The sequence below is a fragment of the Mustelus asterias genome, chromosome 9 (assembly GCF_964213995.1).
Source record: "Mustelus asterias chromosome 9, sMusAst1.hap1.1, whole genome shotgun sequence".
In the NCBI taxonomy this organism is placed as follows: domain Eukaryota; kingdom Metazoa; phylum Chordata; class Chondrichthyes; order Carcharhiniformes; family Triakidae; genus Mustelus; species Mustelus asterias.
Window position 1 is genome coordinate 43,336,630 of NC_135809.1, and position 14,825 is coordinate 43,351,454.

Genomic DNA, 14,825 nt, shown 5'->3' on the forward strand with positions numbered 1-14,825 from the left:
GAGAGATTGGGGAAACTGGGGTTGTTCTCCTTGGAAAGACGGAGGATGAGGGGAGACTTAATAGAGGTGTATAAAATTATGAAAGGCATAGATAGGGTGAACGGTGGGAAGCTTTTCCCCGGGTCGGTGGTGACGTTCACGAGGGGTCATAGGTTCAAGGTGAAGGGGGGGAGGTTTAACACAGATATCAGAAGGACATATTTTACACAGAGGGTCGTGGGGGCCTGGAATGTATTGCCGGGCAAGGTGGTGGAGGCGGACACACTGGGAACGTTTAAGACTTATCTAGACAGCTATATGAACGGAGTGGGAATGGAGGGATACAAAAGAGTGGTCTAGTTTGGACCAGGGAGCGGCGCGGGCTAATTGTTCCTTGTTTCTCGTTTCAAGGCTTCATTCTATGATCTGCCAGTACAGAGCGAGACTGTGGATAGTTGGGAACCTGTCTCGGGGGCAGGGAATTCATATGGTGTTCGTGGAAGTGGAATTGACTAGGGTTGGGAAGCATTTTCCGATCATGGCCGGTGTGATCTCCTGGACTCGTTTTGATCGCCTCAGGGGGTCGGAGAGGGATTTCCCAGATTTTCTTTCCCCATATTGGCCCTGGGGTTTTCACTCTGGGTTTTCGCCTCTCCCTGGAGATCACATGGTCTGGAATGGGGGGGGTGGGGGTGAGTTAATAGGTTGTGATGAACAAAGCATCGTAGCTGTGGGACAGCTCGGTGGATAGGATATTGGTATGTAGATAGGCTGGAAAATTGGGCGGGGATCCTGGATTCAGGATTCAATCCTGGACCGGGGAGCGGCGCGGGCTTGGAGGGCCGAAGGGCCTGTTCCTGTGCTGTATTGTTCTTTGTTCAAATGAAGCGGAATGCACAATGGCATATGCCTCCAAGACCTTGGCTATAACGGAAAGAAAGTACGCCCAACTTAAAAATGAAGGGTTGGGTGGTAATATTTGGAGTGCAAAGATTCCATTGATACCTTTATGGGCAGAAATTTGCAATTGTCACCAATCACAAGCCGCCACTAGGTCTACTAAGAGAGGACAAAGTGGTGCCACTGATAGCATCGGCCTGCATCCAGTATTGGGTTTTATTATTGGCTGCCTACAACTATCAGTTGGAACACTGGCCGGAAGGCTGCATGGTAAACGCAGATGCCTTGAGTAGGCTATCTTTAGCAGTCACCCCACCAAGGGTACCACAAGAAGAGACGGTAATGACAATGAATTTTCTGGATATCCTGCCATTGGCCGCACATAAATATGTCTTTGGATGCAAAAGGACCCGGTCCTTGCAAAATGTATAGTGCTGACGGGTGAAATGGAAAGACCAGTACTGTTCCAATTCCACCTTTATTGGAGTAGAAGAGAACAGCATACTGTACAAGATGGCATGCTATGGAAGGGTGGAGGAGTTGTCCCGAGTCAGGGCTACCATTCCATACTGGCTGAGCTACATCGCGGATACCCAGGAGTACCCAAAATGAAGATGTTGGCAAGAAGCTTTGTTTGGTGGCCCGGAATGGATGCGGACATAGAGGCACTTGTAGGTCAGTGCCACAAATGCCAGCAAGGACAAATGTTGCCACCACCAGCTCCCCTACACCTGTGGGAATGGCCGGGTAGACCATAGACTCGGTTGCACGTGGATAATGTAGGCCCATTCATGGGCTCGATGTTTCTCGTCATAATGGATGCTCACTCCAAGTAGATGGATGCCCATAGGGTGCATTCGGTGACCACAACACTTTGCACCTCCTTTTTGATGTGGAGATCCTGGAGGTGCTGGCCTCTGACAATAGACTGTCTTTTGCTGGCCAGGAGTTCACCGGGTTCATGAAGTCAACACATATCAGGACGGCACCATACCATCCACGGTTGAACGGCCTCACAGAGAGCGGTCCAGATTTTAAAAGCTGGTTTTAAAAAAAACAGCTGGCAGCCTCAAGCTCTCCAGTTGGTTATTTGACTACAGGACAACCCCCCCCCCCTTGCCACTACAGGAATAATGCCCGCAAAATTGCTCATGGGCAGACAACTCCGCACTACATTGAGCTTGATCCTCCCAAACCTGCGGGGGGAACGTGGAAAGGCAACAAGAAGTCCAATGCGGAGCTCATGACAACAGCAGCCGGAAGAGACAATTGGAGACTGGTGAAAAAGTACTGGTAAAGAATTACACCAAGAATCCCGCATGGCTACCAGAAACAGTTGACTCTAGGACGGGGCTGGTATCCTACAAAATATGCGTGGGTGAAGCCATCCAAAAAAAACAACTGGACAAGGTGCGGGTCATGAAATTACAGTTCATCCAGGGACCAACTATGCCGGGCTGAACTGGCCTCGCCTGCAACTCCATTGCTCGTAGTTAGGACTTCGAAATGGACACTGAAGTCAAAGCTGTGGCTACTCCTTTGCCTCCCGAGGAATGGAGTGAACCGGAACTCCAGCACTCACGTCATAAGACACAAGCATCTGTTCGATACACTCCATCCACATCGGACACTGGGTTACAGGAACCGGATTCAGTGCTGAAACATCGCAAGAGACCCATGCCAAGATTCCTTCGGCTAAGGGGGAGGGTTGTAATGACCTCAATGAGGCCCATGAGATGGGCCTCTTGGGGTATGAGCTCCCTGATTGAGGTAGTGATTGCCTGTCCAATCAGGGAGTCTCACATATGTATATAATGAGGAATGCCAAAGCTGCTGGCACTCTGGATTCTGACTTTGCAACTGAAGCACACTTATGAATGAAGATAAGTTTGTAAATAAAGCGCATCTGATTAAAGGACATGGGAGTTATTTCGTTCTTTCCCACCTCCCACCCAAAAGATCTTTCTCTCACGTTGCAGGCCAAGGGCAGAAATAGGCAGTCTGAGTAGAATTCTTGAACTTGGGACCAATTCCTTCATCACTTGTCACAACCCTCTCTGTGCAGTTTAGCAGCTTCAAATAGCGGTACAAACATCAAAACACTTGCACAGACTCAAACAGCCAATGAGCAAAATTAGCCTGAAAGTAGTGGATGATCATTTTAAAGTGTTGGGGTTCCTTCCTGCTGACAAATGCATGTTGAACAGCTAGGTGAGGTTAAGAGTACAGGTATTTGCTGCAATATTCAGATGGAAATAGTACTCCTGACATCAAGTCAAGCTGACTGACTCTGCATACTCCTTCCACTGGGTTGCTCCCACCGCCCGCGCTAGTACTCTTCCCAAAATGGCGTCCAGGGTGGCCCTCGCCAGAAACCTGCCTGGATGTCAGTTTGGACCTGAACCAGTGGCATCAATCACTTTTTTTGCAGCCCTTATTTATTTTCAATTGTATACCGCAAGTTATCCCTTTACCTCCGTCCTACTTTCCTCTAGGCTAGAATAGGCACAGTGATCTAACTTTCCATCTAGAGCTGTTGACTGTGTTGATCCCTTTACTCAGAGTTTAAGATCTTGTCGCTGTGATGAAAATTCAGTTTGGGTTCATTTTCAAATAGCCGCCCTCGGCCACCGCTTCCAACGGGCGCCCACGTCGTCATTACGTCATGACGCCTGCCTCGCGGCTGCTGCGGAATGCAAGATGGCGGCGCGCAGCCAGTCGGTGTCTGAATTCACAGCTCAGGTCAATGACTTAACCCAGAGCTGCCAAAGAAAGGACCTGGTGCTGGTTGCCATGGCACCCATCCAGAGTTTGACCATCGCGTTTAGAGAGCAACAGAATAGGTGCGTCAGTGTGTGGCTGAATTAAATTACAGGGGGAACTATCTCTGTGCTCAGGCTTCAATTAAAACGCAAGTGCCTGACCATAACAAGTGAGGATTTTTAAATAAAACGTTCCTACCAGCAAAGCTTACCTTTCGGTTGCACATGTGCTCGCCTGTGATTTATGTTAGTTTCCCTTGTGTTAACGTCTATCTTACGCATTCAAAGAAGTGAAGATTTTCGAGAGAAAGTGCTCGAAAAATTTCATGGCATCGTTCGTGTTGAAATTGTTTCGCAGAAGTCATTTTATTGTGTCAAAAACAAGTTTTCTCTGCCCAAACATTGGAAGACTGCATTTCTTGGAAGTTGAGCCACCCCTTTTCTCCCCTTCTACATTTGTTCAAGTTATGGCTTTTTAAACGAATCTTTGGGATGCTGTCAGTTAAATGTATTTTTTTGCTGGAGATGCAGCCGAATCTTAATATAACAAACAGAAAATGCTAGAAAATCTCAACAGGTCTGACAGCATTTATGGGGAGAGAGTCATCTGGACTACACGTTGGCTCTATTCTCTCCCCACAGATGCTGTCAGACCCGCTGAGATTTTCCAGCATTTTCTGTTTTTGTTTCAGATTCCCGCATCCGCAGTATTTTGCTTTTATCAATATAACAAAGATGACGGGAGTTGTTGAAAAACTAAGTTATTGAAATTTCTATACATATATTTCTCTGATAAAATGAATCTTGAAAATCTATTTTCACGATTGTATGTACAGTCAAAGTTATAACATGTATTTAGTACACTTAAAATGCCTCATTGCTTCACAAATGGTTATCAAAGAAAAAATTGACAAGAACAGCAAAGTAATATTAGGACATGTGAACAAAGAGGAGGGAATTCTGGAGTTTATGACCAAAACAATGGAAACCAACGGTGGAGTGAAGAAAATTGGGAATATGTGAAAGGCAAGAATTGAAGGAGGGTTGTTACAGAGATCTTTTGGGTGGAGGAGAGAACATAGAGGGATTTTTAAACCAATGAATCTGGCCTAAAGTAGAGGTGTGGCTGAATTGGGAGCTAATGTGAATTATAGATAAATTAAACTTTTAAGTTAGATATAATATTGCCTGGGGTTGAAAACTGCAGCTATGAGGAAAGATTGGATAGGCTGGGGTTGTTTTCCTTGGAACTGAAAAGGCTGAAGGGTGACCTGATTGAGGACCCAGATAATATAGACAGAAATTCCCGGCTTTCCCTTGTGGTGAGGTCAATTACCATGGGTCACAGATTTAAGGTGATTGGTAGCAGGTTTTGAGGGGAAATGGGGAAAACGTTGTCACCCAGGGGTTGATGGCTGTTTAGAATTCACTGTTGGTATGGTGGTGGAGGCAGAAACCCTCATCTCATTTAAAAGGTACCTGGATCTGTAGCTAAAATGCCGAAATGTGCAAGGCTGTGGACTGGGTCATGGAAGGTACGATTAGAACGAGCAACTAGTTTAGAACTTTTTTGAGTAGCCCAGACAAGATGAGCTGAATAACTTCTTTCTGTGCCGTAATTTTTTATGGCTCTATAAATGTAGCAATATTTTTGGATGAGCTCTGTTTTATGGAGGGTGGAAAATGAGAACCTGGCAAGGAGAGCATCGAAATACTTGAGTCTGAAGATCACAAAGGCATGGATGATGGGTTCACCTGCGGAGGGGGGTGGTGCTACAGAAGTAGAATTAGACAGTCTTGCTGATGGTGCGGACATGGTTTGGAAGCACAACTCATGGTCAAATTGGATGGCAAGATCTGGTTAAGCCTCAGAACCACTGGCACTGGAGAGGAAGGCCATTGGTGGCTAGGGAATAGATTTTGTAGCAGAGAATAAAGACAAAATTAAGCATCATAAAAGTCTGAACTGGAGTGTTTCACTTTGGTTTTTTGGGGCAAGTTTGACACTGCAATCTTCCCACACTCTGTCAATTGTTTTTGGTAGTTGGGAGTTTCAGTCAAGGGGAGGGCGGAGCCTAAGCTCGCTGAGAGTCACTGCAGTCTGCTCAAAGTGCCCTTGCGCAATCGCCCTGCTCTCCCAGTGCACTGGGACATCTCCTGCCACCACACCCCCTCCACAACCCCCCCATGGCGATATGGGACACCAGTATCAAGACCCTCCCGATATGTCCCCTGTCAGAACCCTCTCTGCACAGCCCACCCCTTCCACAGCCCCTCCTTGCTGCTCACCCCACCCCCCATAGTCAATCAAAGTGGGCCAAACAGATTGATCCCAGTGGCTTTGGTTTTCTCATGTTTAATTAGAAGAAGAATCTGCTCATTCAATGTTGAAAGACCAACAAACAGCATGACAGATTAGAGGCAGTGATGGTGGTGAGGTAGTGCTGAGTGTTGTCAGTGCACATGCAAAACATGACATGTTTATATAAGGAGAACCAGTATCTACATGATAAATATGCACTTGCATTGTTGTGAAACTAATAATTCAGTTTACCTTGCACAATGGAATAACTATTTGCATTTTTTAAGATTCCTATGGTCAGAGTTGTACAGCACAAAAAGGACCCTTCGACCTATCGAGTCTGCACTGACAACTTCCACTAAAGTTGCACTAATCCCATTTTTCAACACTTGTCCCATGTCCTTATTTCCAGCACTTATCCCATATCCTTAAATGCTATAATATTTCAAGCACTCATCTGAATACTTTTTAAAGGTTGTATGGTTTCCAGCCTCCGCTACCTTCCCAGGCAGTGCACTCCAGATTCTTATCACCCTCTGAGTGAAAATTGTTTTTCTCAACCACCTGCCCCTCATTCTATAACTATGCCCCCTCGAGATTTACCCCGCAACCAAGGGGAACAGCTGCCTTCTATTCACCCTGTCCATACCACTCATAATTTTATACACTTTAATCATGCCCCCCCTCAGTCTTCTCTGCTCTAAAAGAAAGAATCCAAGCCCATTCAGTCTCTCCTTATAGCTCAAATGGTCCATCCCAGACAACATCCTGGTGAATCTCCTCTGTAACCTCTGTAGTGCAATCATATCCTTCCTATAGTGAGGTGACTAGAACTGCACTCAGTACTCTAGCTGTGGCCTAACCAGCATCTGTACAGCTCCAACATAACCTCCTTGCTCTTGTACCTTAAGCCACGACTGATCCCTAACGTCCCTATGCCTTCTTAATCACTTCGTGTAACTGCATGCTATCTTTTTGTGATTCAGGGCACCTAGACCCCTGTGTACTACAGAGTTTTACAATCTTTCTCCAATTAAATATGTTGTTTTACCTCATACTAAAGTGGACAGCTTCACATTTACCCACATTATACTCTATCTGTCATTTTTATGCCCACTCACTTAACTTATCTAAATTTCTTTGTGAAAAGGACATAAAGAGTCAACAATTTAATTTCTTATCTATTTTTATGTCATCAGCATATTTAGCAACAAAATATTCAGCCCTTTTATCCAAGTAATTTATATAGATTATACATAGTTCAAATCCCAACATTGATCTCTTTAGCACTCCACTGGTTACAGCTTGCTCACCTGAAAATGACCCAGACTACTCTTTGCTTCCTGTTAGCCAACAAATAGCTATCCATATACGTTTTCCCCCTACACAATTGCTTAACCTTTTTCTTTCCTGGTTTAATAACTTGCTTTTCAACTATGTGGGGCATCTCCCTTAATATCTCTTTTGCTGCTTTAGGACTTCTCTGGTCCTTGTTAAATTCTGGAATGTTCTGCACGTCTTTTAAATTCTATTGGCCCTTCCCAGACCTCTTTTTTGCTTTATTGATCTGGCTTTGGCCTTGTTACATTCAAGCAGCTCTTGCTCAATGGTTCTGGATTTTATTTCACCCTTTTGGGCCTCTGAACATTCCCCTTCTGCACTCCTGCAGAATTCTGTTTGTTGATAGCCTCTTTTCTTTTGCTGGATCACTTTGCCAGTCAAAACGTTTCCTGAAAGGATAAAATGATGCAAACTTTCTGGGAATTTGTCCGGCTCAGATACACATGATGCCAAGCTCTCCAAGCGGTAAGTTTCTGTATCAAGAGTCTCTGCATGCCCTGCCATGTTACCCATTGGGGCATCCTTCAGGAGATTACCAATGTGGAACCTTCTTCGACCTTATAGACTTTCCTTGCAATCTCCTAGCACTCAAGCCTGGAATGGCCTGTTTTATTACAGTTGGAACATACTGGCCTCTGGGTGTTCTTCTTTCCAGCTGCAAAAGGACTCCTCACTCCCTCTTTTGTGTTTCCTGAGTGGGTGGTCTTTCCTATCTAGGTCACCCTATTTATCATTCCATTGTTCATGGGAATGGTTTGGAAAGGGTCTGTCTGAGTTTCCCTAGCTGCGAGGATGTTCTGGTCCTCCACGTAAGTCCTCAAGCTGGAAGGAAAACAGTTATTAAATTCCTCTAACAGTATCAATTCCTGCAATTCCTCATAGGCGTGTGGGATTCTTAGGGACCTTACACATCGATCAAAAATGATTTGCTTCAATTGTTAAGATTTGTGAGAGTTTTTGAGAATGTTCTGGAATCGCTAGTTATATGCATCCAGGACTAATCTGTAGGCACTTAGGATGGCAGCTTTGGTCTGCTCATAAATCATGAGCACATCAGGAGTCAGCATGGAGTAGACCTCTTGGGTTCTTCCTGACAGCTGCCCAGATATTTGATGGCTATCTTAGCTGTCCTGCTATTTTCTCAAAAGTTGCAAAAAATGATTCCATGTTACTCTCTACAAATTTGGGAATTAATCTAACATACTTGAGTGCCACAGAGAGTGATTCTGGGTTAGGGAGATGGGAGGTGCTACTGCTTAGAGATAGATTTTCCTTTGCAGCATCCAGCTATCTGATCTTTCCCTCCCTTTGAAGTGCTAGCCCCATTTCCAATTTCCGGACTTTCCCTTTCTCTCTCTCCCTCTCCCTCTCTCTTGAACAGTCCATCCCCTCTCCTTAAATGCTGACTGCATTTTCAACTTTTCCAGCTCAGATTTTGCTAGAAAAGGGGATTTGGTGTCATGTTTGAGCCCTTCCTCTATCTATTCCATTCAATATGTGAGATTCAAATATTCTACTAACAACAGGGTCAGTTCACTTCACTTTATTGAGTAACTTTAACTATACCTCCCGAGCTACAGCTTTCAGCTGCTCTGTGCTAAGGAATGTTAATATTTCACCACTCAGATCTTTGCTTGGCCCACAACTGATCATCAAAAATTGCCATTTTTTTTTCGGGGGAAAAAAATTGCTGTGGTAAGTTACTTGTGTTTTAATGTTTATTCCAGCCGCCAAGTTTTTCCTTTGGTTTCCAATTGGCTGCTTTATATCAGATTTATCTCATGTTTTACTTGGACTCTGGTCAAATTCAAAGGGACGATCCTGGATTTGAGTTCCCAATTTCAGTTAAGGACAGCAGGGGGGGTTAATTTAAATCCTGATTTCTCTCACCAACTATCTGTAAATGGAAAGGTGTTTTGATTTGTTTCCCTCTTTATGAACAGTAGTGTGTTTCCCAACCCCCCAGTTTTTATGTGAGCTAATTTTCTATTCATAACCTCACAGCAAACTCGAGATCGGATGAACGCGAGTCAGATGTTAAACAGCAGAATGGGCTTTTCAGTTCAGCAAGGCAATATTACTTGCTCTACAATTCCATTTCACATGACTCCCACCTCTCATCCATCTTTGACAAAGGATGTGTATCCATTATCTGGACTCCGATGACTGTTAAATACTTCAGCCGACTGTTAAATATCTTAGCAGATGATCTATCTCCTTCTGGATAGCATGGATTATTAATGCAAATGGCCTTTTTACAGCACTCTTTTTGAAGTTGGGCTATATAGTCCACAGGGGGTCATTAGTGGCTCCTTAGAGATAACAAGGTGTGGGTTTTCCTAAAACTGACAAGCGATTTCTTTGTTCCAGGGTCACAGATGGGGCGGCATGGTGGCACAGTAGTTAGCATTGCTGCCTCACAGCACCAGGGACCCAGGTTCGATTCCCGCTTGGGTCACTGTCTGTGTGGAGTTTGCACGTTCTCCCCGTTTCTGTATGGGTTTCCTCCGGGTGCGCCAGTTCCTCCCATAGTCTGAAAGACATGCTGGTTAGGTGCAGTGGTTAGGTGCGTGGACCCGAACAGGCACCTTAGTGTGACGACTAGGGGAATTTCACAGTAACTTCATTGCAGTGTTAATGGGAGCCTTGCGACGAATAAGTAAACTTAACTTTTACTTTAGATAGGTACAGTTTCGAACATTTAAAGGTCTTTGTTCAGTTTTTAAAATTTTAGAAATAGCAATTAGGGTATCTATATATTTAAAACAAATATACAGTGTGAAGTCTTAGTTCCTCACAGTAGACTGTTAACTTTTGATGTCCTGCTCACTTCATTCCCACCTAACTCTCTCCATTCAGACTGCAGGACCACACCCCTCTTTCTGCTGTCATGTAGTTTGTACTAATGTGGGCCATTATTGCTGGCTGTTCACCCTCTCCCCTTGGGGTCCTTTGCAGCCACTCAGTGACATTCTTGACCCTGGTACCAGGGAAGCAACACACCATCCTGGATTCATGTTTGCGGCTGCTGAAACGCCTATCCATTCCATTAATTATTGATGGGGGTGATCCTTAGCAAACGGGTTACTCCACATGTTCAGAAGATCGTAGAGATGTTGATTTGTATATTGCTCATGTTTAGAAATGGACACTGGGATGCATTTGAACTGGAGTAATCTGTTGAGGGAACCATTGTTGTTTGCTTAGTTTGTGCTTTATTTCAGTTATTTGCCTGTACTTAGAATGTGTCTGACTTTTAGATTTTTTTTTGCAGGGAAGAGGCAACTCAATCTTTATTTGCAAGTTTCGTACACATCCTAACAAGACAGTTGGCTGAGATAGAGACGTTCACTGACAATCCTGACAGTAATAGGGACGGACAACTTGAAGCTTGTTTGCGGCTCACTGCTGAGTGCTTCCGATGTCTCAGAAATGCCTGTATACAATGTGGCAAGAACCAGTCTCATGGAAGGTAATTAAAGCTTATGTTCTTTTTGTTACAGAGTGAGACGTGTAACTAATGCAATGGCGTATCTTGTAGGTGAGCAAATGTGTGTTTCAACATCAGTTGGAGGTTTATGGCCCCTTGACAATAGCTTCCACATAGGATGGATAGAAACTTTGTGGGAAAGTCACCGTACCCTGCTTTCTTTGTGAGACCTAAGAGCAATTATGACTGTAGTGCACAGTGCAGAAAAGCAAAGAAATGGGAATACAAATATGAATTGGAAAAACATAATTGGGCTGGGGAATGAAAAGAAAGTGCTCTGCCCTCTCCCCAGAATATCAAATTTAAAAATTAAAAAAAAAACTGAGGATGTAGCAAAGAGTTTATACACATTTCACCCTGGGCAATAAATTCTGGCCTTGCCAGCAATGCTCACCTCATTAATTATTTTTTTTTTAAATTCCCACCGCCCATTTTTGTGCACTGATAATGCCAGCATTAGTCTGTCAGTGAGATCAGGGGTGAAAATAATTTATTTTCAAAGACTCTTTAGATTTTATCGAAGACTACGATTTGATTTTAAGGGCATGTTCAAATGCCAAGAAAGATGGTGTAGGGAACAGAATGGATGAACTGGATCTGTAGACAAATAGTTTAATCTATGATAGAGTGGAAAGCCAGGTTTAAAGAAAGAAACAATACTAGAAGAAATTGTTGCACTTATGTACAGTTTTATGCAATTAAATATCAAACCAAGAACTTTAATGTTACCAAACAGAACGTCTTTATTCCAACATTTCTGTCCCAACCCCATCTGGAAATCATGATTAGTTCCAGCTGTATGTAATTAATTTTATTCATTCATGTTGCTTAATAGGGTGTTTCATGTTGGGACAGTCTGGTTTTGACTGTCTTGTATAGAGCTAGAATATGATTTAGAATGATCCACACGAGGGTTCAAAATACACATGGGCAGAAGCTAAATTTGCCCTCAACAGCTGCCAAAAAGCCCTCGGAATTGATTCACCGGGGCGACAAATGAAAGAAAGGTCACTCCTATACATGGGCGAGACAGAATCTGTGAGGAGCTGCTCCTCTAATTTCTTTCCCATTTGTCTCCCATGCTGCTGACCCAGTTCCTCCACTCTCCGGTTACCTCTCTCTTGATTGTTCTGTTCATCCAGAGACAGAATTTGTGGTTGGAGGACCAGAAAGGGCTTGAGACCCAGGACCCGACATTGGCTGAGGGAAATTATCTAAAAATTATAAACACTTCTGCCTTGCGCAGAAAATCTTCAAAATTAGCAGATAAAATATCCTTAATATATTATCTTTCATACTTGCTCACTTAGTCCATCTTTCCTCCTGGCCTCCCATCCAGGGCATCTCCAATATCCAGCCTGCTATTCCTAGGGTGCCAGTGGACCAGGGGTCATTCTGCACTGAACTAACCGCACTCGCCATTGACAAAAGTTGCAATGGCTGGATATATTCCTTTTGCCTGCAGAGGATAGTTACCTTTATGATATATGTAGCTTCTAGCAAATGTAAGTGAGCTACATTGCAAGCCCAACTGCTGATCTTAAATTGGTTGTTGTGTAATTCTGAGCACACTTGGGATTATTCAGCAAGTATCGTCCAATCGCGGAATCACATCTAACGTTGGACATTATATTCTGAGTTTTGCAAGCATTGGCTGGTTGCGTATGCTCAGTACCCTGCCAGCTGTGAACAGCTGAAGGAAGGTGCTGGTTGATATGATCTGCCAATCGTTGGGACGTATGATTGCACCGGCAGTGAAATTCATATATCACATTAATCGTTCTGTGTGCAAGAATGATCTGAACTTCCGGTAGCATCTCATTGTAATTCTCCACTTTGCGCAAACGTTGATGTCTCTGTCCTTGGCTTGCTGAATTGTTCCACTGAGCTTCAGGAACACTACCTGAATTTTGAGATAGGCACTTTCCAGACTTCTGGACTCAACATTAAGTTCAACAATTTCAGACTGTAAACTCTGTTCCCTATTTTGTATCCTTTGCTTGCTTCAGTTTTCTTCATTTAGTTAGCAGTAACTGCTCTAGGCATATCTTTTGTATCTTTGTTTCTTTTCTTACCCCACCTCCATTCCCTTTGGCCCTGGAAGATTAACTTTTCTGAAATTCAGCCTCTTCTTTCTTCCACACTATCACAGACCTTCCTTTTGTTCTGGTCCTACCCAGCCCTTGCTCAAAACCTATTGCTTCCCTAACTTCTTCCAGTTCTGATAAACCATCACAAACCCACAATGTGAACTCTGTTTCTCTCTCTACATAAACGTTTAATAATCTGCTGAGTTTTCTCCAGCATTTTCTATTTTTATTTCAGATTTTCAGCATCTGCAATATTCTATTTTTCATGGAGATGCACAACTGGAAGAAGTTATTGCACTACTTAATGAAGTACAGAAGGAAAACCTGTATTCAGTTATCCCACTTGAAGATGACAGTATTGTTAAGGTGTTAATATGGTCCAGAAATAATCTTTTTATTTTTAATATTTCTCTAGTTCTAATTTGGACTCTGGAAATTCTTTTTGTATAAAAGTTCTCCATGAATGCCTCACTGTACCCCAATGCCAATGTTTTCTTTGCTGTCATCAAGTTCACTGGAAAATATTGCTCCCATGAGGGGCTTTACCCTAACTTAGTAACATTTGGCCGCAAGAGTTTACATTGGTGCTGAAGTGTAGGAATGCCACAGCCAAAATTAAAAATCATTTTGTTGTTAACCATTTAAAAACTCACTGGTGGTAGCATGGCACAGTTTAGATGAAAGGGTAGAAGATTGGTGTGAAATAGGGAGTAACTCGCAATTTGATATCTGAGCCAAGTTGGCAGAAAATGTTTTGAAAAGATGATTGTCAAAAGGAAATCCCAAAGATAGATGTTATTCCCACCAACAGTTTAACTAATATGAAAGCAAAGTACTATAGACACTGGAAATCTAAAATAAAAATATAAAATGTGTGTAGTACTCAGGCCTAACAGCATCTGTAGAGAAAAAGACTGTTGATGTTTCAGGTCTGTTGACAGGTCACAGACCTGAAAAATTGAATTGAATCTTCTTCATCCCATGGAGGTAGGTTTGATGGTGGAACTGGGAGAAAACTTGGGAGATTTGGGCATGAGGTAGTTGGATTGCACATTCCCTTGAGCAATGTTACTGGAGGCAGGTGAACATTGGTAGCAGCAATCATCAATTAGGGGCTAATGAGCAGGACAGGGAGGGCTCTGCTGGACCGCTCCACTCCCCTTTGTTGAACTTTCTGATTTCATCCCTCTTCATTTTTGAAAGTTCATGCATACTTGTGAGGGTGTCTCCATTTTGATGCACCCTTGCACTTTCCTTCCTGCCTCAGCAACATTCACCTTCTTCTCGTGGGGCTGCCGGATGTCTGAAGACGATTGTGCATTGTTTTAAAATTAACCTGTTTAGACTAGCAGTCTAATTCATATATGGAGCAGGATAGTTGATGTGGGAAACAATTTGTGCATTGATGGAGTAGGACATTTTCTTCAGACATTTTAGTTAAGCCACATTGTTGAAACTCTTTTAATCTGGCCCTGCCTTAATTAAGCCTTCTGATTTTAGTATTAAGGCAGATTTAAGCCTGATGATTAACCACAATAAACAAATTCCAAACTTAAGAAACCCATTCAAATTTGAAAACTCTCATTGTCAAACAAGTTCAGCCACTTTTTCTGTTTAGTGAGGTAGCACTTTTCCCTGACTGTATTGATAGCCAGCACCAAATTAGAAAATAAAATATTGATGGTTGAATGATTTTTCAGAGAAGAACCACTAACTGGTTCTTGTGCACCAAGTACAGTTAGGAAATTTTGTGAAGATAATTTATTTTCTTTCTATTTCAAAGTCATGTGTTTAATGTGCATTTGTTATGTCAATTGTTTTTTAAAAAAAGACCATTGCATCTGCTCATTGAACACCTACAGTCTCAACTGTACATAAAAGTACTTTATTCCTTCTAACAGGTTAAGCTGTTGGGTAACAAAAAATGAAGTGACCTGTGGCTCAGTGCTGATTTGATGAAA

General features: G+C 43.0%; 1 protein-coding gene across 2 annotated transcripts in view; it reads left to right on the forward strand.

The window, feature by feature from the left end:
• The first annotated feature begins 3,559 nt into the window (after positions 1-3,559).
• atxn10 (ataxin 10) overlaps positions 3,560-14,825 on the forward strand; it is a 228,157-nt gene continuing 216,891 nt past the window's right edge. The window contains exons 1-2 of one of the 2 annotated variants that reach the window (XM_078220094.1): positions 3,560-3,722; positions 10,559-10,756. In XM_078220094.1, the coding sequence (XP_078076220.1) occupies positions 3,580-3,722; positions 10,559-10,756 (341 nt within the window). In that variant the 5' untranslated portion in view covers positions 3,560-3,579. The remainder of the gene's footprint in view (positions 3,723-10,558; positions 10,757-14,825) is intronic. The other variant, XM_078220095.1, reaches the window with a different exon arrangement.